General features: G+C 36.6%; 3 protein-coding genes and 1 pseudogene across 3 annotated transcripts; 3 read left to right on the plus strand and 1 right to left on the minus strand.

The window, feature by feature from the left end:
* Window positions 9,175-10,107, minus strand: LOC109125454 (major pollen allergen Ole e 10-like). The gene is made up of 2 exons (XM_019227081.1): window positions 10,090-10,107; window positions 9,175-9,513 (listed from the first exon to the last, which is right to left on the minus strand). The coding sequence occupies exons 1-2, from the start codon at window positions 10,105-10,107 to the stop codon at window positions 9,175-9,177; spliced, it is 357 nt and encodes a 118-aa protein (XP_019082626.1).
* LOC109125455 (putative glutamine amidotransferase PB2B2.05) lies at window positions 10,551-13,293 on the plus strand. Its single transcript, XM_019227082.1, has 3 exons — window positions 10,551-10,638; window positions 12,747-13,060; window positions 13,222-13,293. The coding sequence occupies exons 1-3, from the start codon at window positions 10,551-10,553 to the stop codon at window positions 13,291-13,293; spliced, it is 474 nt and encodes a 157-aa protein (XP_019082627.1).
* Window positions 13,247-14,765, plus strand: LOC109125635. The gene is made up of 3 exons (XM_019227653.1): window positions 13,247-13,638; window positions 13,729-13,938; window positions 14,356-14,765. Exons 1-3 carry the CDS (start codon window positions 13,411-13,413, stop codon window positions 14,614-14,616), a joined length of 699 nt encoding a protein of 232 aa, XP_019083198.1. The 5' UTR covers window positions 13,247-13,410; the 3' UTR covers window positions 14,617-14,765.
* On the plus strand, window positions 21,949-26,923 carry LOC104701271 (annotated as a pseudogene).

Consider the following 26,940-nt stretch of genomic DNA (forward strand, 5'->3'; position numbering starts at 1 on the left):
CATACTACTTATTGGAAATGACATTCCTTTGCTTCTGTCTGTGAAGACTTGGCTAGGAAGTTGTTTTTCAATGAAAGACATGGGAGAAGCTGCATACATTCTTGGAATAAGGATCTATAGAGATAGACCAAATAGACTAATTGGACTAAGTCAAGATACTTATATAGATAAGATCTTACATAGGTTCAATATGCATGATTCTAAGAAAGGATTTTTACCAATGTCCCATGGCATAACGCTTATCAAGACTCAGTGCCCTAAAACACATGATGAGCGAGAGCGCATGAGTAGAAGCCCATATGCTTCTGCTATAGGTTCTATCATGTATGACATGCTCTGTACTCGACCTGATGTGGCATGTGCTTTAAGCATGGCGAGTAGATACCAATCTGATCCAGGTGAGAGTCACTGAACAGCAGTCAAAATTATTTTAAGTATTTGAGAAATACTAAGGATAAGTTCTTGGTGTATGGAGGAAGTGATGAACTTATTGTGAGTGGTTACACTGATGCCAGCTTTCAAACAGACAAAGATGATTCTTGATCTCAATCTGGATTTATCTTTTGTCTGAATGGAGGAGCGGTGATTTGGAGAAGCTCCAAACAGAGCACCGTGGCAGACTCTACAACCGAAGCTGAATATATTGCTGCTTCTGAAGCAGCAAAAGAAGGTGTTTGGATTAAGAAGTTCATTGCTGAACTTGGTGTGGTTCCTAGCATTTCTGGGCCGATGGATCTTTATTGTGATAACAATGGAGCCATCGTTCAAGCAAAGGAACGCAGATCGCACCAGAAATCCAAACACGTTCTAAGACGATATCACCTTATTCGTGATATAGTTGATATAGGAGATGTAAAGATTAGCAGAGTTTCAACGGATGCAAATGTTGCAGATCCTTTGACCAAGCCTCTTCCACGACCTAAGCATGAGAGTCATACGACTGTTGTATGCATTAAATTTCTAAAGATGTGATATTGATTCTAGTGGGAGAAATTTATTTTATGATATGATATTTATGTTTAGATTCATTCGATGTATTTTAAAAAAAATTATAAATATGTTTCAGTATTATTTGGTTATTGGATAATTAAGTAATTGTCCCAAAATAATTTATTTTATGATTATAGGTCATCAAGTATGTGACTTGATCATGAAACCCTATAAATGGAAGATAACATAAATTATTGAGGTCCCTAGTCAAGGTTATTAAAATGGGACATTAATAACTATAAATGACTAGTATGTGAGGTGACTGATGACTATGTTTTGTGGAGTCATTGATATGTAATATTAAAGTCAATCACATTAATATGTGTTGGAGAACACAATATTGGACTGACCCACTATGAGAACTCTACAAGAATGTTATATGAGTGTCATAAGAGTTTCTCATAACAACTATATAGTATAGTCCTTTGACCTGAGTTTGTCATGTTTTCTTATACATGGATTGGTCTGCTTTGATCCTGTCTAACGTCAGCCGTAACAGGTGATTATAAAAACAGTGATTGGACATATTATGAAATGTGTAAGGAACAGGGATGGAACAATATGGGATTTGTCCCTCCTATATAACAGGAGATAAATATCTTTGGGCCTATCGAAGATTTGATACTGAAAAATGCATGGTCGTGCTCAAACGAGGTGAATGTCAATCGTTTGTTTTATCACTATAAATCAGAGTTTGATAAATATGATTTAGCTTAATAAGGATGACACTGTTTCTTGCCTTATGCTAAGATCGAGATATAGCGACGAAAGGATTATCGGAATAGATGATTCAAGTACAAGTGGGAGATTGTTGGGAATGTCCTAAAATCATTTGTACTTACTCTTGTATAATCAAGGTTCGAAAGTTGAATAAATATTAGATGATCATAATGTTTTGCTAGAAGCCTCTTATGATCAATGACTTTAAAAGCTTATTGCTAATGTTATTCGATCCTACAGGGTCACACACCTAAGCAGACTGGATTAATGCAATGTTGAGTTTGATATAATATATATATTTTTTATATGAGATATACATATATATATATATTCATATTTGTGCAGTTATAAAATATGTTAATATAATACATGTCATATTTGATATATATATATATATATATATATATATATATATATATGTTTATAAACGCGCACACGTAAGTGAGAATTGGGCTCGGCCCATTAGCAAACCTAAACGAGTTAGGTTAATGGCAATCAATATATATAACGACGCTTTACGTTTGATTATTGATAAGAGATTCTCGCCGCAACCCTAAATTCATCTTTGTGATTTGATCTCTACGGCACTAGCATCCCGGTTGATCCAGTTTGTGTGCGTGTGGATACCAGTAGAGGCACGACGTTTGGAGTGCTTTACAACCTTGATTTATTTTAGTTCAACTTCTGCTGCGAACTATCCAGGTATATTCATAATCTGATAATATAGATTTGATTCAATATTTACATGAATCCGGGCAATTAAATTTGTTACTAGTTTTATAAATCGTTATAAACTGGTACAAATTCCAACATGCTGAGCATTAGGTACCAGGTGGTTTGATGAAGAGTCTTTCCATTTCTAGAGTGGAAGTGGGATATGATCACTATGGATTTCGTGGTTGGTTTGCCAGTGTCCAGGACGTTTGATGCTATTTGGGTCATTGTGGACCAGTTGACTAAGTCGGCACATTTTCTGGCCATTAAGAAGACTGATGGAGCAGCGGTCTTGGCTAAGAAGTATGTGAGAGAGATAGTCATGTTACATGGGGTGCCAGCGAGTATTGTGTCTGACAGGGATTCCAAGTTCACTTTGGTGTTCTTGAGGGCATTTCAGGCAGAGATGGGCACCAAGGTGCATATGAGTACAACTTATCATCCCCAGACAGATGGACAGTTAGAGAGGACGATCCAGACGTTGGAGGATTTGCTGAGGATGTGTGTGTTGGATTAGGGTGGCCATTGGACAAATCACTTGAGCTTGGTAGAGAACAATAGTTACCAGGCGAGTATCAAGATGGCTCCTTATGAGGCTTTTTATGGGAGGCCGTATCGTACACCGTTATACTGGACTCAGGTGGGGGAGAGGAGCATTTACGGGGCAGATTTTTTTCAGGAGACCTCAGAGAAGATTCAGGTTCTCAAGCTGAACATGAAGGAACCTCAGGATCGGCAGAGTAGTTATGTCGATAGGAGGAGGAGAGATCTTGAGTTTCAGGTTGGAGATAGAGTGTACCTCAAGATGGCCATGTTACGGGGTCCAAACAGGTCATTGACTGAGACTAAGTTGAGTCTGAGGTATATGGGTTCGTTCAGAGTGATTGAGTGAGTTGGACCAGTGGCATATAGACTGGAGTTACCTGAGGTTATGCGAGCATTCCATAAGCTTTTCCATGTGTCTATGTTGCGGAAGTGTCTCCGTGAGGATTATTGGTTGTTGGCTAAGATTCCTGAGGATCTTGAGCCTAACATGACTTTGGAGGCGAGACCAGTGAGGGTGCTCGAGAAGAGGATCAAGGAACTTCGGAAGAAGAAGATTCCTTTGATGAGAGTCCTATGGGACTGTGATGGCGTTGAGGAGCAGACTTGGGAGCCAGAGGCGAGGATGAAGGCAAGGTTCAAGAAGTTGTTCGAGAAGCATGTCGCGACTTGAACTTGTCTAGCCTGGTCCTAGTTGTAGTCCGTGGCTGGAGTCGGAATGGAGTATTCCAGCCCATCTCTCTTTTTCACTTGGTCGCTTAGAGGTGGTTGGTTGTGAGAATAAGTAACAAGATGAGGTGGTGTTCGGGGTACGAAATTTCCGTGAGGCGGTGGTTTGGGGAAAGTTTCCTAAATTAGAAGTTTCTAAAAGTGGAAAGTCTGAAAATGGAAAGTTTTATGTGAGTTAGAATTTTTCCATTTCTAGTGGTTGTGAGCCTTGGAGAGGCTAGTGTGGCCTTTGTGGCGGGCTGTTTAGCCGTGTGTGGCCTTTGTGGCGGGCTGTTTAGCCGTTTGTGGCCTTTGTGGCGGGCTGTTTAGCCATTGTGTGGCCTTTGTGGCGGGCTGTTTAGCCAGAGGTGTGCCCTTTGTGGCGGGCTGTTTAGCCAGATGTGTGGCCTTTGTGGCGGGCTGTTTAGCCAGATGTGTGGCCTTTGTGGTGGGTTGTTTAGCCAGTGTTGCCTGTTTAGGCGGTCCTTCAGGATGAGTGGTCTTTGTGACGGTCCTTCGGGAAGAGTGGTCTTGGTGGCGGTCCTGTTTAGGACATTTGGTTGGCCTTTGTGGTGGTCCTGTTTAATACATTTGGTTTGCCTTTGTGGCGGTCCTGTTTAGGACATTTGTTTTGCCTTTGTGGCGGCCCGTGGGGTAGTGAGATGATCCATGTGTGGTCATGAGGTATTCCAGTGAGGGGGATATATGGTTGGTAGGACATTGTGTTGTCTTACGCGAGCCACGGGAAGGAAACCTAGATAGGGATAGGACTCAGACGTGTTCCGAATTTTTTGCTCGCGACTCTTGGGGGACTTAGGTTCTCCTAGTACCGTCATATTCTAAGACTTTGTGGCTTGGGAGTATGGTTGGTATATCGACTTCGGATGACAATCCAAGGGCGCGCTGTAGGGTGGTAACCCGAGAGACAAGTATTGGACTTCCTTATATATTATGGCATGCGGGCTTAGGCCTGATGAGGAGCCAATATTATGGCATGCAGGCTTCAGCCTGATGAGGAGCCAATAAAAACTCAAGGTTTAGGCCTGTGAGAACAGGAAAGTACAAAAGTCGAGAGCAAATAATGTCTGGAACGTGAGTCTATCGCCTAAAGGTGACCTTCCATAGACCGGTCGGAGGAGTGCGGACCGTGGAGATGGTTGCACGGATTCCTTGACTGCTGGTTGTTGGAGATTTGAGGACGAATCTATGTTGGTGGGGGAGAATTGTAACATCCGCAAACCAAAATCCCGGTTAGGGGATTGCATCGGTCAATGCAAGGTTGGTTTTCTGCGGACGAGTTAAGTANGCGAGCCACGGGAAGGAAACCTAGATAGGGATAGGACTCAGACGTGTTCCGAATTTTTTGCTCGCGACTCTTGGGGGACTTAGGTTCTCCTAGTACCGTCATATTCTAAGACTTTGTGGCTTGGGAGTATGGTTGGTATATCGACTTCGGATGACAATCCAAGGGCGCGCTGTAGGGTGGTAACCCGAGAGACAAGTATTGGACTTCCTTATATATTATGGCATGCGGGCTTAGGCCTGATGAGGAGCCAATATTATGGCATGCAGGCTTCAGCCTGATGAGGAGCCAATAAAAACTCAAGGTTTAGGCCTGTGAGAACAGGAAAGTACAAAAGTCGAGAGCAAATAATGTCTGGAACGTGAGTCTATCGCCTAAAGGTGACCTTCCATAGACCGGTCGGAGGAGTGCGGACCGTGGAGATGGTTGCACGGATTCCTTGACTGCTGGTTGTTGGAGATTTGAGGACGAATCTATGTTGGTGGGGGAGAATTGTAACATCCGCAAACCAAAATCCCGGTTAGGGGATTGCATCGGTCAATGCAAGGTTGGTTTTCTGCGGACGAGTTAAGTAAAACGCTGCGTTTTGGGTTAGGAAAACCCTTAACTCGAGTTTTTGTCTCATTAGTCGTGGGAAGCCGCTTTTGAGAGAAAATAAAAGAGAGAAATATTTATCTAAGAGTTCTTGAGTGTTCTTGGTGATTTCTTANTGGCTTGGGAGTATGGTTGGTATATCGACTTCGGATGACAATCCAAGGGCGCGCTGTAGGGTGGTAACCCGAGAGACAAGTATTGGACTTCCTTATATATTATGGCATGCGGGCTTAGGCCTGATGAGGAGCCAATATTATGGCATGCAGGCTTCAGCCTGATGAGGAGCCAATAAAAACTCAAGGTTTAGGCCTGTGAGAACAGGAAAGTACAAAAGTCGAGAGCAAATAATGTCTGGAACGTGAGTCTATCGCCTAAAGGTGACCTTCCATAGACCGGTCGGAGGAGTGCGGACCGTGGAGATGGTTGCACGGATTCCTTGACTGCTGGTTGTTGGAGATTTGAGGACGAATCTATGTTGGTGGGGGAGAATTGTAACATCCGCAAACCAAAATCCCGGTTAGGGGATTGCATCGGTCAATGCAAGGTTGGTTTTCTGCGGACGAGTTAAGTAAAACGCTGCGTTTTGGGTTAGGAAAACCCTTAACTCGAGTTTTTGTCTCATTAGTCGTGGGAAGCCGCTTTTGAGAGAAAATAAAAGAGAGAAATATTTATCTAAGAGTTCTTGAGTGTTCTTGGTGATTTCTTAGAGTTGGAAGCTGTTTCTGTAGAGATCTGTAGCTGGGATCGTTGTAGGAGCTTTCTAGANTATTATGGCATGCAGGCTTCAGCCTGATGAGGAGCCAATAAAAACTCAAGGTTTAGGCCTGTGAGAACAGGAAAGTACAAAAGTCGAGAGCAAATAATGTCTGGAACGTGAGTCTATCGCCTAAAGGTGACCTTCCATAGACCGGTCGGAGGAGTGCGGACCGTGGAGATGGTTGCACGGATTCCTTGACTGCTGGTTGTTGGAGATTTGAGGACGAATCTATGTTGGTGGGGGAGAATTGTAACATCCGCAAACCAAAATCCCGGTTAGGGGATTGCATCGGTCAATGCAAGGTTGGTTTTCTGCGGACGAGTTAAGTAAAACGCTGCGTTTTGGGTTAGGAAAACCCTTAACTCGAGTTTTTGTCTCATTAGTCGTGGGAAGCCGCTTTTGAGAGAAAATAAAAGAGAGAAATATTTATCTAAGAGTTCTTGAGTGTTCTTGGTGATTTCTTAGAGTTGGAAGCTGTTTCTGTAGAGATCTGTAGCTGGGATCGTTGTAGGAGCTTTCTAGAAGCGTTTTCTTCCTGTGTTTGGGTCAGATTTCTTCTGTGGCAAAGGTAAGTGCATGATCATGGCTCATCTAAGCTAGAGATTCTCTGATCTGTGTGTTTTTATGTTGTGTAGCTTGTTAGAACGTTGTTTAGGTTCGTGTGAGGCTTTCTTGTAGCTTGGGATCGAGTCTTGTGGTTGCAGGAACGAAGATACGGCGAGAAGCTTTGGGGAAAATGTGCATCGACTGATGCAAGTGCGAGGACGGCGCGTGAAACCTTAGGGTTTACATGCTATGTCGAGCATGCGTCGGTCGATGCAATGGGAGCATCGGTCGATGCAAGTTAGCCTTGCATCGGTCGATGCATACCTTGCGCCGGTCGACGCAACCCCTATTGTGTCGGTCGATGCATATTGGTGTCGGTCGATGCAGAGTCCTGGTTTGTTTGTTGATTGTTGTTTGATGGTTAGAGTATCTCTATTACTTGTGTGTATAGCCCAGTAGATGGGAGGATTGCCTTACTAAGTGTTTATAAAATACTCATGCATTGCAATTTGTGTTTGTGGTGCAGGTAAAGACAAAGTGTGATCGTGGAATCAAGACAATGAAGAGGAGGATGTTCTAGGGACTCGATTGGATGTTGTCTGACATTGCTAGGTTGTTAGAGTTGGGTCATTAGAAACATTGCTAGGTTGTTGGTTTTGTGTTTCATGTTGTTTGGTATTTGGGTATTGTTTATGTTATAATATTGGTTTATTATTGGTTATTTATTGGTATTGTGTATTCCGCTGTTGGTTGTGATTGTGGTTAGGTGGCTAGTGAGTATAGGACCACTAATTGTAGTTTTTTATTATTATTATTTATTATATATTATTGTATTATTTTAAAAAAAACGGGTTAGATCGTTTCAATTACTTAGTGTAATAATTTATAGACATACTAGCTGTTAAATTATCAATGATATTTTATTTTTAAATTTGTATTTATTTATTTATTTATTTTTGACAACAAAAAAAGATCAACTCATATGAGCCAATTGGAAGGAAAGATGTTTACTAACAAAATTGAGATATATTTAACGTGCTAAAGAATCCGTATCTATATTATAACATAAAAGTTTTATTGAGTCTTGGAAATATAATAATTGTTCCATGAATAATTTAATTTATAAGAACTTGAATTTTATTTTCTGAAATTAGAAAAAAAACGAGATTGTTTGACCATATATATATATATATATATTCGTAAGAAAATTTTGCAATAAGAAGAAATCAGTCATCAACGGATCAACCCATGTATTTTTTCTATGAATACCTACAACGACCATAACTTCGATTAGCATAAATGATTTTACCAGTATGATTGAAATTACACGCCTCTTCAGTGGCCCCATGCAATTGGTAGTAATCATTCATCACAAATGATGCATGGCTAGTAAGAGTATTTGGTTCATTGTACATCCACTCTCGGAAATTGCTAAAATTGTAACTTCCTGACATTATTATAAATCTCTATGATCTCGTTTTTTTTTGTGTTGCTTTGTGTGTCTGTGAGTGAGAAAAACGATTGGTGAGCTCAGTTTTATATAGGTATATTTAGCGACTAAAAAGTGACTATATCACGTAGTCGCCAAATACAGATACACCTACTCCACAATACCAAAAATGTGTTTTAAACCAACATTTAGCGACTATTTTGCAACAAATATTTGTGACCCACCGGAATGTCGCAAAATAGTCGCCAAATATACGACTACACAAGTAACTACCCAAATAATCGCTAATTTAGCGACTATTTTGCGACAACCTTTTGCGACCCACCGAAAATGTCGCAAAATAGTTGCTAAATGTACGACTATTCTTATTTGGTCGCGTTTTAGTCGCCATTTAGCGACTACTTTAGCGACTAAATTATTTTATCGTAAATTAGCGACTAATAAACGGCTATATAAAAATAGTCATAAAGCAGTCGCGAATTAATGGGTAATTAGTCGCTAAATTTAACGACTACGAATTTAGTCGTCGATCGTAGTCGGAAAAACCGTGTTTTCTTGTAGTGTGGGTTGACTTATCATACCGTGAAAAATTCTAAGAGTTTGGGTACAAAGCTGTATTCATGTTAATATAATGACTATGTGCTTGAAAATTTGGGTGTATTTGAGAATCACAAAAAGTGAAGTATATAATGGGAAATTCGTCAAGAGAAAAACATTGAATATGACTTAAACTGAATGAAAAATAACTTGAGTTTTTATTAACCTTACAAAACATTTTAATTAAAATACAGCTGATTCACCATAATTGTATTATTTGTAAGAAGATACAAAATCATTTATCAAAACAGTCTACGTAAACACACAACCTCCATAACTTGGATTAGTACTAACGATTCGACCAGTATGGTTGAAATCACACGCCTCTTCAGTACCTCCATGGTTTTGGTAGTAATCATTCATCACAAATGATGCATGGTTAGCAAAAGTATTTGGTTCATAGCAAGGACCACCAGGTCCGATTATTACACAAGAAACTTTTCCTTCGCTACATGCCCAATCGATATTAGCTTTTAGTTGTGCATCTGTCGCCGATGGATCTGACACACACCATGTCTTTGCTGAGAAACGAAGAGGGCAAATTAGAAGGAAAGATAAAAGGAAGACTAATGTCACTGCGTAAACATTGTGCTGTTTAAATTTGTTTGTAAATGATAACTCAAATGAGTTTGCAATATATATAATATATAAATCTATCATATGAAAGTAATTCATTTCCATAATATTTAATTATATTTTATAAACCTTTGACCAGTTTATGTTAGTTTGAGGTGGACAAATTAATACTGGCTGACTAGTGAGATCAACAAAAGTTATGGAATGTTAATAGTTTATAAATTTTTACCTTATTTAATAAACTAGAATAGTATCCGTGCTATAGCACGAGTTAATTTTTATTTTCTATAATTTTTTTGTATATTTTATATTTTGTACAAATAATATGATAATTTTTTGTATATTTTATATTTTGTACAATCAATAATCAAGTCAATCCGTAAATGATGAGTATACAAATGATATATAACTTAAATCGTTTAAATTATTAATGTCTTAAATTTATAACCAATTAATGACCCATATATTTATTATATAGTCTACTAGAAAAAGTTATGTACTCCCGAAATAATAAAGTAGAGATTAATTGATCGTTTCTCTAACAAAAAATTAATGTGTCACCCAAATGACTTAGAATTATTTTCATTCTACCAACTTAGCTGCATTCATATTATCTCTACCATGTACAGAATACAATTATCTAAAATAATTGTGGAATCATACGGTATAAAAATACTATTCTCACAAAGATTAGGGAATATAAAAATACTATTCTCACAAAGATTAGAGAAAAAGTAGGATTCTCATACAATAAGGAAGCATGTACATACGCTAAAGACACGAGAAAACGAGCAAGAGCACGAGACACACTAGAACTAATCAATTTTTTGCTATCTAGCACAACTCCTAACCTGATTGAATGTATTTTGATTCATATAATCATATTGATTTTCTTTTCGGATTTGATCAATAAAAATTACCCACGAGTATTCTTTTTAGATTGTGGCAAGCTATAGTAGAGACAACGTATCCCATTCCGAAGTTCATAGTATTAGCATTCCAAGTTGCACCAACCTAACAAAGGTAATTAGATAAACATTCGTGTTCTCTTAATGGTAAACATATGCAACGAGTTGTTTAGGCTTAATTTAACACTTGTGCTGTTGAGCAGCTGTGCTACTTACCAGTTACATGAAGAAGGTGATCTTTGAATTTTACTATAACGTAAACTGTTTTCCTCTCAATTATCCTTGTTTTTTGGTCGAAGTGTGACGTCTATTTGCATAAATGATATTTCGCCGTCCTCCAAGCTCTTCATGGTGAGAATAGAAGTGTTTATAATGTTGTGTTTGACTCGGATGAGATGACAGTTTAGAAGTCTTCTTAATCATATCACCCTAGTTGTAGAGGTTAAGGCGCCGCAATGCTTTTGACAATTATGATGTGAGTGCATCAGTTGGTGTGCATAGCTATGATTTCATGTACTTTTGGGATGTGGATCTGAGTTGTTACTAACAAGGTTGATGAGCATTAGCCTTACTTTGGTTCGCGGCTTCAAGAAATTAAAAAATAACATGTTATACTTATACGAAAAAAATGTATATGTTTTGTAAGTTGTAACTATTAAACAAAATTGCTGAAATTCTCGTTTGTTCGTTAGACATTTAAATGAAATTTGTTACGTATTTTCTTAAATATCACGTTTGTCATTGTAAACAAACAAAAACAATACAAAATACTTTTTTAATAATATAGAGCTATCAACTTCCTATCCACTAACGGTTTTACGATTTTTCTATTTGATTTATCTACCATTTGGAAAGCAAGATCATATTATATATTCTGAATTCGGAAAGCAAGCTCATATTATATTTTACTCGGCTGCGCACAGGAAGCATATTGCTATAACATTACATATATTCGCCATGTGACTATACTAATATAACACTATATTTACTCGGCTGCGTACAGGAAGCATATTATACTATTTTTGCATGAAGTAAGATGTAAATGTTTAGAGTATTTCATCAGTTATCTTTTGGTGAGTGTTAAAATAATAAAAAAAATAAAAATAATAAAAAATTGAGTAGAGAGAGACACAATATCTCTGCCAAGGCTTTCAGAGACATTCTGAGACTTCTTCTTTCTCGTAAGTTTATTAGTTGATTTTTTTAAAACAAACAAAATTTAAATTAAATAATATTATTATATTAAAATATTTTTGAAGAATCCATTTTCAAAGGATTACCGATGGTGATACTGTAGGACATCCCAACAAATGTTTTGTTCTGTGACTTAGCATGTTTTAACAGATAAATGTGTGTTATGTCAGAAGTACCAANAAAAAAAAAAAAAAAAAAAAAAAAAAAAAAAAAAAAAAAAAAAAACTAGAGCAACTATCAAAAATAATAGATCAGGATTAAGAATTGGGCGTATGAAGAGTTATTAAATTCGAAATATAGACGCTTATCGCGTGGACGATGAACTTAATAATTCATATATAAAATATTGGTATGACCTGATTGGACAACTAGCAAATTATACAAAGATTAAGACGTAACAAAAATTTAATACCGTTGTATGCAGATCTCCGTTTACATTAGGTGTTAGCAATTTTCAAGAAAGCGGTTTAGGTGGTCGCCTAGGCGCCGTTTAGGCACTATACGTTTAGCAAACGCCTAGATGAATTATATATATTTAAATTATTAAATTTTATATTTGTATATGTAACTATAAACGTTTATATATTGTTAATATAACTTAAATAAATGTAATTTTCTATACGTTTAGCAAACGCCTAACGTTTGTTTATGATTTATTATTATTTTATTTTTTTAACATATATTTTTACATAATTCTATATATATATATATATAATGTTTTATTTGTAAACGTATAAATTGACTAAAAACTGTCTAAATCCTGATTAAGCATTCTAAGCACTAGACGCTAGGTCACTCCCCAATATAGCGTATTCCACTTTTTTGAACATTGGACGTTAGGTATTAAAACAGTAATTTAAAATATAAGGCCTATAATGCCGACTAATTTAAAGTTGTGTCATGATTTTTTCTTCCCAACGTGTTGTGATTTAGTAAAATATAAATGTGATAACTATTGGTAAAGCATGTTTATTATGTTATAACTTAATAAAAAAAATTCGAAATCTTTTTGATGGATATAATTCGATTTCGTTGGTAATATATAGTCCTTTTGATGGATATAATTCGAATGTTCTACGTTTTGTTGTTCCATTTTCCCTTAAACCTTTTAAAAGTTTATGTTTGCTTTTTTTTGTTTCGGTTTAGGTGAGTACCATCTTGATCTTATTATCGAGTACGGTGCTGTACCGGTGATTGTACCACGAGTGGCTGGTGTTCACAAGTTGTTAGAGAGCTTCAAACCAATCCATGGAGTTCTACTCTGTGAAGGAGAAGACATCGAACCTTCTCTATATGAGTCCGAATTATCTTCCCTATCACCTCAAGAACTCGACGAGATTAGAAAAACACACGCAAGTGATACAGCTATCGACAAGGAAAAAGACTCTATTGAGTTTGCCCTAGCAAAGCTCTGCCTAGAACAGAACATTCCTTATTTAGGAATTTGTAGAGGATCACAGGTATTGTATCCTTGTCTTAAAAAGGTCATTTTTATTTTAACAATCATAATAAAATATACAACTAAGTTTTCTTGCCACTTAGAATGGTAGAGAACAAAAATATAAATCAATGGATAAGACAACCACGGTTGATTATCTATTCTAATAAAATTTGCATGCAGGTCTTGAATGTTGCTTGTGGTGGAAGTCTTTATCAAGACCTTGAGACAGAGGTCACAAATTACGTCTCTTAGGAAAACAAAAGAAATCACATAGATTATGATGATTATGATGGTTATAGACATGAGGTGAAGATAGCAAAAAACAGTCCTTTGCATAAATGGTTTAAAGATTCCTTAGATGAAGAAAAGATGGAGATCTTGGTCAACAGTTATCACCACCAAGGAGTTAAGAGATTGGCGAAAAGGTTCGTGCCAATGGCTTTTTCTCCTGATGGACTGATTGAAGGGTTTTATGATCCTGATATGTACAATCCTGAAGAGGGAAAGTTCCTAGTGGGTTTACAATTCCATCCAGAGAGGATGAGAAAGAACGGTCTCGAAGAATTTGATTTTCCTGGTTGTCCTGTTGCTTATCAGGTTTGTGATTGAGTAATTATAAAATTTCCCCAATAACATGCAGAAACCTGATCATTGAGTTCATGTTCTTTTGTGGTTGGTTATTGACAGGAATTTTCAAAAGCAGTTATTGCATGCCAAAAGAAGCTGAATAGCTCATTGTCCGTTCCTAAAAAATTGGAACTCAATCCAGAAATGGAGAACAAAAGAAAGATACTTGTCAGGAGCTTCTCGCTTGCGAGGTCTATGTACACTAGATCTTACTCGTTGAATAACCAATCCATAGAATCAGAACTTGAAGTTGGAGCTGAGTTTCTTGAGGTACATTACACAAAACCGTTATGTATTAACTAAACATTATCTTGATCCATATTTATTATTGCAAGGGAGAAAGAGGATAGGGGTTATTTGGCCTTTCGTATATGTAAGGGCTAAAAGTACGTATTATTTTATTGTCGGCAAGTGTTAATAATTTAATTAAGGGTTCATTTGTTTTTTTTTTATTGGTTTAGCTTCAAATTAAAAACAAAAAAAAAAACATATTTAGTGCTCTGTGATTCTTCTACTTAGCTACATACATTTTCCATATACATAATTATAAATTAATAATATGAAATTACAATAAATTTTAATTTATTGGGTTTGGTCGAACTATGTGATCTTCCAAAGTCAATGGAAGTGTGACTTTGATGACCATAGCTTAACACATGTGTAATTGTTTCTTCGATGTGGACGCAGTCAAATACGGCTCTAAGTGTGAAGCAAGAGATGAGGCTAAAGGAGATGGGAGCGACGATGAGGAACGGTGGATCATTTACTGAAAAGCTTAGGCTTGATGAGGAAAAGCAGAGGAAATCTATGAACATAATGAAGAAGATGAACGTTGAGAGACTCTCTGAGCTTATCACTTTCTATCAATTGATGGGGAAGATCTCTAGTGAGGTGTTGGAGAGAAAGCTTCATGCCTCAGCCAATGAACTCAACATCACGTCTCAATGACATCAGCTAAAAACTATAATGATGTATTGATTAAATGCTTAAATTTGGCTTTTCAATTTCTTTTTGTGTTTTTACTCTGTGCTTTGGAAACGTATTACATAACTTATATCAATATGCAATGACTTGCAATGAAAGATTAGTTATATGGATTGTCTGTGTTTTCGTTTATGTTTAGTGAATATTTTCTCTGAATAAACTTGTAATTTTTGTCTTTTTAAGCCAGTAAATAAAGCCGTAAAGGCCAACTCTGAACAGAAATGCCAAACACAAAGAAAACTGTCTATTATTCCCCTGTTTCACAAAAGTGTTATTTTGACACAATTCAAACAAATTAAGAAAATATTAAAAAATATGCATATATACTCTTAATTAATATATGATTAATGGATTAATTTAATAATAGATTAACGGTAAAATTAGGAAATCTAATGTAAAATATGCATTGAAAATATAAAATGATGCATTAGAAATTTAAAATGACACTTTTTATGAAACGAAAATAAAAATCTAAAATGACATTATTTGTGAAACCGATGGAGTGATATGTAAGTTTTTTTTGCACGTAATGCACATACAAATGTAAAAACTAGTTTCTAATTAAGCTAAGTGAACCATGAAATGGTGGACTAGTGGTTCTAGTTTTGTGGAAGAGTTGTCATGTTGATCTAGGTCAGGGATCAACGATTCTTCCTAAATGCAAAATTGTTGAGCTTTATCCCTCTAGCTAGCCGCATGGATACCTATCGTTTATGGCCTATTTGCAAACCTGAGTGATCCTATCTATGAGATATCCTCTCTTCAAAAATTAGTCTTTGGACCCTTTTATAAGTGTAGGAATTTATCCTGAGTTAAAAAAAAATTAAGCTGTTAATTAAGGTGAGTGTAACAGTGGGGCGGGGACCAAAGAAAGATGGCGATTGATGTGATAGAGTGGAATGGAAAACGCATGATTCATAATATGATTAACAAAATTGAATTCATATTATATAAATATTGTGGCCTATAGGCAGATTTTTTTGTATTCATAACATCTCGTAAGATATCAGTAACGTGGATAGAGGAAAAACACGTTTCATCTATAAAACACTTTTTTGCTTGTTTATCACTAATGAACTCAGTTGTGATGTTTGAACAGTGTATATAACTATCGAAATGAACATAATTTATATATAGATATATTCAGAAATAAAAAAATTACAGAAAATTTTGGCTATTTTTATGTTAAAAGCATATATTAAATTATATATATATATAGTTCTATATTCAATAATTTATGATACTAACGGGATCATATATATATATATATATATATTTTTTAAATAAAAATTATCATTAAAATGCCAAATGTCAGGACGGAAGTCACACATTTGTAAACAGTAAAAAAAATACAGCTATAAGTCAATATTACAAGAAGGATAAATTTAGTAACCAAATCTTTCGCTTCAGTTGGCTTCTTAGTTCATCATAAGAGGCAATTAGCCATGTCCACGGTATTCACAGCCACGATTTATGCGGCCACAATTTCCACATCCACGGTGACCTTCCTCGAGCATTAGAGGACTGTTGAACCTCCTTAGTTTTGATGGATGGCTGAACCGGTTTTTCACGTAATAACTCTTTGGTGTTTATTAGTGTTTGGTGAAACAAAAACTGTAGCAGTAGCTAAACTCTCGTTAACATGAGTGTCGACCTCGTTGGAAGCAAGTTTGGTGAGACTTGCATTTGGCAACTGGCGAATGCAGAAATATATTTTGGATGGGGCACAAATAAACATATAATTAATAATATAAAGTTTTAATTATATATATATATATGATAACATTAAATATATCTTGCATTTTTCATAACTTTTAAATATTGGAATTAAAAAATAAGCAAAAATTTGTGAAAGTGTTGCTTATATTGGTTCATAATTATACATAGTTACTTATATTAGATATATATATATATATTTATATATATTTAAATTAAAAATTAGAAACTACACATTTACAACCTTAAAAATACAATAAACTATAAATACATATATTCCATTTAAATTTACCTATCTAACCATATCACACAAATTTAAACTCTAACTGTAATAAATGAACTACAAAAGAGATAATACTGTTTAATGTTACTAACATTTTTCAGTTAAGTTATATGTATGCTATACAATACAAATATGAATTAAATTTGTTAAAGTTAAACTGTTATATAAAAATAAAATAGAACTGAAAGAATGAAAGTATATAATCTTATCTGAGAAAAAAAAAAATAAGAAAATGCATCAAATAGTAAAAGCAAATAACAATAGCATACGCAGACTCCAACAGAAGATTGGTGAGTCCCATAAGATCCTCATCTGCCAACTGAACTAAAGAAACTACTGGCATATATGTACTAACCAAATTTTAAAAAAGGAATATGGGGCAAATGCCCCATCTCTCTCTCACATAGGTCTGCCCCTAAGTGTCCACAACCTGCACATTTAGTTGGAACCCAAACATATTCAACATCAATCATAGAAATATTACTTAAAAATAAATTTTTTTAATTAAAAGTTATTTTTTTCTATTATTAAATGTTCAGACAGTAAGACTATGATTAAATTTACTGAATATTGAATATGGGTTTCTATTTATAAGGAACCAAAGAGCCATGTATCTAGACTCATCTCTAAGATAGTCTCTAACTTCATATTTGACCGATGTTCTTGAAAGGATTATATATTGAATAATTGATGCAATCCTAGAAAGAAAAGCTTTACTCAACTCGGGTTCCGCCAAAACTTTGGCCTCATCCATTAATGGGACCATATTTTTTTTTCTTTTTGTCAACAAGGGGACCATATATGTACACACATATTCTAAACAAAAATCATTCACTATCTTATTCAATTTTGTCAATTTTTACATTGATCCAACTTGAAACCTATTTTTATTTTCTTATAAAATTTATTGATTTATTAATATGAATTTAAATCCATTAGTATTGACGATCATCAATCTCGTAATCAAATCACCTTCGCTATAGTTATATGAAAAAAATGTTTATTATAGGCCTACGACATCAATTTTTTTTTAAGTTACATATCTCTATTTTATTCAAAAAGCATTGATTCACATCTCATCAATCTCATTTTCTTTTAATATGGATGAAATTTTGTATCTAGTTGGATTTATATACGTATATATATATATTGTTTAGCTATATAGTCAATTTTTTATACATGAATTAAAGGGTAAAATACGCAAATAAGTAAGATTTGATTTTGCACTTTTTTTTTCTTAACCTTGATTTTGCACTTTAATGTTGCAAATAACACCTGATTTCGGATAGATTTAAACATGTATCACGTAAAAGTAAGTTCAGACCTATGAATTGTTTGCCCGAAAAAACAACAAAGAAATAATAATCATATACAGTATGTGAACAAAATTATCCTTTACCTATGGCTCACCATGCTCGATCGTTGGAAACTCATCTATAGATGTGGGCATGTACAGTCAACATAGCTATTAGTGACCAAAAACGTGTGTTTGAGTTGATTGTAAATTTGCAATGGTTGGTGATCCATCAATTCAAATGACTGCAGCATGCATGATTCATCTACCAAATAGTGTTCTCATAATTATCCGCAGTTTGAACCTAAGACCAAAACATTTTTGGCCACTTTACGCCAAAACAATTCATGCTTCATACTACTGTGTTTTCGCAATTTTTTTATATAGAGAATTTTCACAATGGTACGTGAGATGTTTTTCAATTTGTAGCTTTTTGTTTTATATCATCGGATTTTGTATTATGAATATAACAGATACATGCATGAATACAAAAAGGCGAAGATAAAGATATTTTTTAGTTTGTACTTTGTAGCTTAGAGAAAAAAAACAAAACAAAAAGTAGTTCAAAGTAAACTAATAGTTCAAGGTCTCCGCTTTTGTCACAACCCTCAATTGGACTTGGTCTCCTAACCCTCTTCACCGTTTCCACCTCATATTTAGGTTTATATTTCTACCTTTATTGGAAAAAAAAACACTTTCTCTGTTCAATGATCAAACAAAAATCATGTATGATCCCCACAATTCTGGTTTGATCTTGTTCTTTCTCTTCTCCTTATTTCACCATCTTCCTTGTGCTTCAAGTAATCAGGATTGGTGTGATGAAAGTCATGAGACTCTGTTTAATTGTGGGAACATCACTGCTGGTTTCCCCTTCTGGAGCGGGAATCGTCCTGAACACTGCGGTGATCCATCGCTGGAGCTTCACTGCGACAAAAACAATATCACCTCTTTAAACATCTCAAACCATGTTTACCGAGTTTTCCATATACAACAAGCATCTTACACTCTTACACTTGCCAGAGCGGACCTGCAAGGCCCATTTTGCTCCTCTGTATTCACCAACGCATCCTTGCCTCCAGAAGTTTTGGAGCTTTCGCCAACCTACAAAAGCGTCACCGTATTCTACCATTGCAAACCTTTTCGTCGTTACTATTTGAGTTATACATGTCTAAAGAAAGGTCAGATCTCAGTGTCTGAAAACACTGAACGTCCTGAGAGCTGCCTTGACAGTTTCACCGTGAACGTTCCTAAGAGTTTCGTTACAAATGAGAAAATTTTGAATATGACAAATTTGGAAAGTGTGTTAAGAAAAGGATTTGAGGTGAAGGTGAAGACCGATAAAACAACGTGTCAAGAATGTTCACTCCATCCACCACCTGGTAAGTTTCTTATGCATCTCTATCATTTCATATCAATTACTTAGACTTAGCTTAGACATATCAAAACAATTAGTAATCTACTAATCTATGTCTCTACTGCATGAAACGCATGTCCCTAGAGTATAATTATAATTTTTCAAAATCTGATATGATCAGATTGTTTATCAACCTATATTTGGCTTTAGATCGTCGATCAATTTAAAATACTACATCAATGGACTTATGTACCTAATAGTGGTCCCATACTCATCCGCAATTCGAACCTGAGACCTCATCAACTACGTGTGGGACACTTTGGCATAATATCTCATCTAGGCTTCCTCGAATTTTTTAGCGTAGAGAAAAGAACCAAAGATATTTCGAAAGTAAACTAATACTGACATCCCAAGTCTCCGCTTCTGTCACTATTCAATTCTCACTTGACTAGGTCTTCAGGCCTTTCACAGTTTCCACCTCATCTTTATGCTTATCTTTCACTCTGTCTCTCTCTCTTTTTTTAATGAACCTCTTCAGCTCTTCTCAACACAAACCAAACACAAAAGACACACTATCCATAGATCTGAAACGAAACATGTACAATCTCCACACTTCTTGTCTGTTCTTTTTCTTTCTCTTATCCTTATTTCACCCTCTTCCTTGTACTTCAAGTAAACATGACCATGAGTGGTGCGAAGCTCAGCTTCAGTGTGGGAACATAACCGCTGGTTTCCCCTTCTGGGGAAGGAATCTTCACAAAGATTGCGGTCATCCATTGCTGGAGCTTCACTGCCACAAAAACAACATCACCTCTCTGTTCATTTCAAAAGAAGAATACTATGTTTATCATCTAAATCAAAAATCTAACACTGTTAAAATTGCCAGAGCAGAGCTTCTAAGCTCTTTTTGCTCCTCTTTTAACTTGGAAGCATCCTTGCCTCCAGAAACTTTTGAGCTTTCGCCAGCATACAAAAATCTAACCATTTTCTACCTCTGCTTCTCTCCTACTCATAAACTCTCGAGTTATACATGCCCTGAGATAGGTCCTATCTTATCTTCTGAAAACCCTAGACACCATCTGACCTGCCTTTCAAGTTGCGCCGTGAACGTTCCTAGGAGTTTCGACACAAAAGAGATAGAGTTAAATATGACCAATTTGGAAAGTGTTTTAAAAAAAGGATTTGAGGTGAAGGTGAAGATCGATGAGAAGGCGTGTCAAAAATGTTCATCCTCTCATGGAACCTGTAGCTTCCATGAAAACTTTCCATATGAATTTAAATGCATTCCACTCCATCAACCAACTGGTAAGTTTCATATCCATTTTCTTCATTTTGTGCTCAAGTAGCGGTTGGTTCTTATGAGCCTAAGATATATGCAGTATGAGCATGATGGTAAAACTCAAGATACTTATTGAGTTTTCTAACCCTACTCTAACATTAACATATCAAACAAGCAGTTAGCGATTTTTCTAAAGTGATAAATCACTAATCGAATTTTCTTCTTCCACGTCAGTCAGTTTTCGTATTAATACCTTCTTTTTTTTAAGAGTGCATAAAATGACTAACGTACCTGATACCCTCAAACCTTGGACACTTTGCAAAAGCCAAAAGGCCTATATCAGAGGATTCATGCACCGTATAGTGTTCCCACAATTTCCTCGAATAGAGAGAGTTTCACAATAGTAAGAGCAGTCTTTCAATTTTTTTTTTTTAACTTTCGAAAAAGAGAAAACAAATAATAAAATGTTTTCAAAGTAAACTATTAGAGACGTCCCAAGTCTTCTGCTTTTGTCACTATCCAACTTGACTAGGTCCTAAGTCTCTTCACCGTACGTTTCCACGACATCTCTCTATGCTTATCTTTCTTTTTATTTATACCGCTCGTCTCGACACAAACTAAACCCAATAGACACAGTTTTCATCGACCACAAAAAAAAAACATGTACTATCTCCCCAATTCTTCTCTAGTCTTGTTCATCCTCTTCTCCTTATTTTTCCCTTTTCCTTGTGATTCAAGTAAACATGAACATGAGTCATGCGAAACTGATCAGTTTCAGTGTGGGAACGTTACCGCCGGTTTCCCTTTCTGGGGAGGGGATCGTCACAAACATTGCGGTCATCCATTGCTGGAGCTTCACTGCTATTATAACAAGACCATTTCTTTTCTCATCTCAGACCATCTGTACCATGTTCTCCATATAAATCAAACATCCTACACTCTTAGACTTGTCAGTCCAGACCGGCTGCAAGAGCCTTTTTGCTCCTCTAAATTCACCAACGAAACCTTGCCTCCAGAGCTTTTCAACCTTTCGCCAACCTACAAGAGCGTTACATTCAACCGTTCACAGCCTGTTTCTCCTTACCATTCGAGTTATAAATGTGCTCAGCTAGGTAAGATCTTCGTGTCTGAAAACCCTATATATGATGAGACCTGCCTTCCCACTTTCTCCGTGAAGGTTCCTATGAGTTTCCGTACAAAAAAGAAAGAGTTGGATCTGCATATTTTGGAAAGTGTTTTAAGAAAAGGATTTGAGGTGAAGGTGAAGATCGATGAGAAAGCGTGTCAAAAATGTTTATCCTCTCATGGAATCTGTAGCTACAACGAAACAATTCCATATGAATTTAAATGCAAACCACAAACTGGTAAGTTTCTTATGCTGGGCTAGCGATTTTACTTCTAATACCCCTAACTTATGCAGTATATATGATCATGGTTTGACAAACTGAAACCTAAAATCATAGTTTGACAAGGCATATTATTTTTTATTAACCCTTTTAATTTGACATATCAAACAACGACTAAGCTTATTTTTCTAAGTAATATGACTAGTATCGGTATTGATCTTCCTCTAATAATTTTCACACGTTTAGACATAGCTTACTAGTGAGCTTATAAAGAGAAGGTGATCAAGATATAAACTTCTTGGTTTGAAATTCTCCTCCAACAAGGGATGACATATATATATGATGGGGTCGTCTATCAACTTAAATAAGTGGCTCTTTCCTTTTTAAATATAATGTTCCCACAATTTTTCTAAAAAGAGAGTTTCACAATGGTAACATAAGTCTTCGAAAATTTTAGCTTTTAAGAAAAGAGAATACAAAGAATAAAAAGTCTTCCAAAGTAAACTTAGGTCATGTGAAACCCCAAGTCTCTCTCTTTATTTCTTTGTTTAAATAATTTCTTTTGCTCTCTCAACATAAACCAAACACAAAAGACACACTCTTCCATAGATCTCAACAAATCATGTACTATCTCTCAACTTCTTGTCTGTTCTTGTTCTTCCTTTTCTCCTTATTTCACTCTCTTCTCTGTGCTTCAAGTAAAAAAGAACTTGGGTAGTGCGAAGCTAAGTTTCAGTGTGGGAGTATCACCGCTGGTTTCCCCTTCTCCGGTGGTAGTCGTCCCCAAGTTTGCGGTCATCCATTGCTGGAGCTTAACTGCTATAACAACACTACCTCTTTAATCATCTCAAACCATCTTTACAATGTTCTCCTAATAGATCAAACATCTAAGACTCTTAGACTTGCTAGAGCAGAGCTTCAAGGTTCTTTTTGCAACGCTACTTTCACAGCCACCACAACTTTCCCTCCCGAAATCTTTGAGCTCTCGTCGACCTACAAGAGCCTCAATGTTTTCTACCTCTGCGACACTAAGCTATCTTACAAATCCTGTTATACTTGTCCTGGTAGAGGCCCTGTCTCAGTCTCTCAAAACCTTGATTATCGTAAGTCCTGTGAAGGCATTTTCATGATTAACGTTCCTAAGAGCTTCGTACCAGAAGAAAAAGAGTTGAGTTTGGTACATCTGGAAAATACTTTAAGCCAAGGGTTTGAGGTGAAGTTGAAGATTGATGAGAAAGTTTGTCATGAAAAATGTTCATCCTCTGGTGGAACTTGCGGCTTCGAAAATACCACAGAAATTTGCTGCAAGGAAGCCTCATCCTCAAGTTGCTATAAACTCCATCCACCTGATGGTAAGTTTCTTATACATCATCATCGTTTTAATAGCCGTCTTAGTTTTTTTTTGCTTATATATGAGGAGTTCTAGGCCGAAACCAACCGGTATATCTCTCATCGGGGTTCCAATAGACCCCTCCCAAGAGCAACACAACCTTTAGAAAAATCTAGATTACACCACTCTGTAAAATGATCCTATAATCATTTATTTGAATCTTCTTCTATCTCAAACAAATTAGCATTAACTTAGCAGTCAAGCTCTCTTACACTTTTTCTTCTTCAGTTCTTCCATTTAGTAAACGCTCTTTGCCTTATCCCCCACTCCATTTTTTTCTTCCCCACAATATCCCTTTTTTTTTTTTTTGACAATACCCACAATATCTTTAGATTCTCTAGAACTGATAAAAACCATTGGACCAAACTAGGACATGGTTTGTGCGCTGGTCAATTTATGTAAAAAAAAAAGGGTCCTACTTTTATGATATTCTTTTTTCCCATTAGGTTCTTTCTGAGAAAATCCCAAACACCAGACATTGAAAGTCGTCGTAACAGAAAAAACAAAAGAGTAAAAATTTTATAAAAAACAAAGATGAAGAAAAGTCCAAAGTGGGAACTCGTTTTATATTCTATAAAAAAACAATGATAAAAAACTCGTTTTCAATCACACTATTCGCATTATCGTTTACCAATATAAATATTAGTACCATTCAAAGTCGTCGTCGTAAGCCACCTAATTCCAAAAGAAACTTCGATTTGAAAATATATAAAATTCCAGATAGAAAACATTAAATGAAAATATTAAAGTGAAGGTTGGTCGGAAAAAGACGAAACAAACATGTGTTCCTTTTAGTTCAAGTCTTACAAAAAACCAAGGCATATTCCCAATTGCTTCATCTCTTCGTCTTCTTCTCCTTCATCTTCACCATTTTCTTTATTCACCTGCAAGTCTGCAACACAATGATCAACTTGTCTCTTTCCCTATCAAAATCTATATCCTATAGCTTCATATGGATGCTCTTTGTCATCCTCCCATCTTATGTTTTCTCAGCTGAGCAACATCACGTACTCTGCAGTCCCTCGTTTAGCTGTGGCAACCAGAGCGGTCTCTTGTACCCTTTCTGGATTCCTGAGAGAAAAGATTGCGGTCACCCCGACTTCGAGCTCGACTGTAGCGGAGGATTTCCAGAGCTTAGCATTTCCTCTGTAAAATTCCAAATCCTAGCGGCGAACTATGACTCTGGTATCATAAAACTCGCCAGATCCGATTATAGCGATGATCCATGTTCCCAAGATTCTTTAAAGATTTCTTTCAACGAAACCGTTCTTCCAATTGCTCCTACCACCGACTGGCTGACCGTTTATTACGACTGCAACCAAGATTTTTCAGCATTTGTTTCTACTTATGTGAAAGAGCTTGATTGTGGGAATGATGATAGCAAAAATTACTACGTGACGAGAAACCTAGTGTCCTCTCTACTTGAAGGGTATAGTCCGGTTTTCATAGACTTTAGGAGATCTTGCAGTATAAACGTCAATACCCCCGCATCTAGAACCGCACTGAACACACTCGAGAGTAGTCCAAGTAGAGATAATCTAAATAAGGCTATTGAAGAGAGTTTCGAGGTTGGAGTTAACTTAGATTGTAAGAAGTGCAGAGACTCTGGGGGTGCTTGTGGATATAATCACACACTTTCCACTAGTGGGTTTGTCTGCTATTGTATAGATGATCAGCCAGGTAACGGTGTTTGCGGTTCTACAAACAAGGGTAAGATTATCTTGCCTACTTACTCTAATTTCCTAATGGTTCTTCCTCAAGAACCACCACTTTTCCCTTCTTTAAATCTCCCTACCCACCCACAAACCTTTTGACTAGATCATCTACAAAACATCCTTACAGTTTCTGATAAAGTATAGACAGAAGAAAGAAACTCAAGTTTTTTTTTTCATTTATAGTTCTGTATTTAGTTCCAACTAACCTTTTTCTGGTGCCATTCCATTTTTGATGCAGGTGGCAAGAACTCTACTAAAGCAAAAACAGGTGCTTCCTTTTTTTCATGTTCTTTCGCAACAACTGATTTGAATAACATAGGCAGCATCATAGACTTATTACGATTTCTTTTTTTTTTTATCCTTCTCTAGGTATTATTGCAGCTGCTGTTTCTATATCGGCGCTGGCTCTCATCGTCGCATGTGTGTTCTTACTCATCAGACGGAGAAGAAAGACACAAGAAGCGCAGTACACAAGCAAGGACTTGCCAACAACATCTTACTCAAGTAGAGAAACATCAAGAAATCCAATTTCCACAACAATCTCCTCTAGTAGCAATCACTCTTATCTTCCTTCAATGTCAATCTCTAACTTACCAAACGGAAGCGACTACTACGGAGTTCAAGTCTTCAGCTACGAAGAACTTGAAGAAGCAACCGAGAATTTCTCTAGAGAGCTCGGAGATGGTGGCTTCGGTACAGTCTACTACGGCATGTTGAAAGACGGACGAGCAGTAGCAGTGAAACGCCTCTACGAAAGATCGCTAAAACGAGTAGAACAGTTCAAGAACGAGATCGAAATCTTGAAACGGATAAAACATCAGAATCTAGTGATACTCTACGGGTGCACATCAAGACACAGCAGAGAGCTTCTACTAGTCTACGAGTACATCTCAAACGGAACACTCGCTGAACATTTACACGGAGACCGCGCAGAAGCTCGTCCTCTAAACTGGTCAACCCGATTAAACGTCGCAATCGAAACCGCAAACGCGTTATCTTTCCTCCACAAATCAGGTAAAAACACAACATCTAACATCCGAAAACTCGCAGTACATTTCTCACAATCTCTCTGTTTATACAATACAGAGATCATACACAGAGATGTCAAAACTACTAACATACTCCTAGAAGATAACTACCAAGTCAAAGTAGCTGATTTTGGACTTTCGAGATTATTTCCAATGGATCAAACACATATCTCAACCGCACCACAAGGCACACCAGGCTACGTAGATCCAGAGTATTACCAATGTTACAGATTAAACGAGAAGAGCGATGTATACAGCTTCGGAGTAGTACTAACCGAACTAATCTCATCGAAAGAAGCGGTGGATATCACTAGACACCGTCACGATATCAACCTCGCGAACATGGCCGTATCCAAAATCCAGAACAACGCGTTGCACGAGCTAGTGGATCCGAGTTTGGGGTTCGATAAGGATTTAGATGTGAGGAGGAAGATGATGTCTGTGGCGGAGCTGGCGTTCCGGTGTTTGCAACAGGAGAGAGAGGTTAGACCTTCGATGGATGAGATTGTGGAGATTTTGAAAGGGATTAAGGATGGGGAGAAGCGTGTGGGGGTGGTGGATTCGGCGGATGTTGTCGATATTGAACGTGGTGGTGGTGGTGGTGATGATGTTGGGTTGTTGAGAAATAGTGTTCCGCCACCGATTTCGCCGGAGACTGATAAGTGGACGAGTAGTTCTGATACGGCGGCGAGTTTGTAATTAGGGAATCGTCCGTGAACTGTATAAGTGTTTTTTTTACTAATAGTTATTATTGTTTTCCTTTTTTAGACGAGAGACTGTATTAAGAAATGGACCTATTTGTTCAATTTCTGTGATAAAGTTTTATTTTTTTGGTTACAAACTAAAATGACATTACTATTTCTAGAGATGTACATTCTAATAA

Source organism: Camelina sativa, chromosome 7 (assembly GCF_000633955.1).
Source record: "Camelina sativa cultivar DH55 chromosome 7, Cs, whole genome shotgun sequence".
Classification (NCBI taxonomy): domain Eukaryota; kingdom Viridiplantae; phylum Streptophyta; class Magnoliopsida; order Brassicales; family Brassicaceae; genus Camelina; species Camelina sativa.

Excerpts from the sequence above, each read along its gene's own strand:
- LOC109125455 (XM_019227082.1), top strand. The coding sequence starts at position 10,551 with ATGGTAAACATATGCAACGAGTTGTTTAGGCTTAATTTAACACTTGTG. Across the intron at positions 10,639-12,746 it reads TTACCAGTTACATGAAGAAG|GTGAGTACCATCTTGATCTT; the intron begins GTGATCTTTGAA and ends GTTTCGGTTTAG. Across the intron at positions 13,061-13,221 it reads GAATTTGTAGAGGATCACAG|GTCTTGAATGTTGCTTGTGG; the intron begins GTATTGTATCCT and ends ATTTGCATGCAG.
- LOC109125635 (XM_019227653.1), top strand. The coding sequence starts at position 13,411 with ATGGAGATCTTGGTCAACAGTTATCACCACCAAGGAGTTAAGAGATTG. Across the intron at positions 13,639-13,728 it reads GTTGTCCTGTTGCTTATCAG|GAATTTTCAAAAGCAGTTAT; the intron begins GTTTGTGATTGA and ends GGTTATTGACAG. Across the intron at positions 13,939-14,355 it reads TTGGAGCTGAGTTTCTTGAG|TCAAATACGGCTCTAAGTGT; the intron begins GTACATTACACA and ends ATGTGGACGCAG.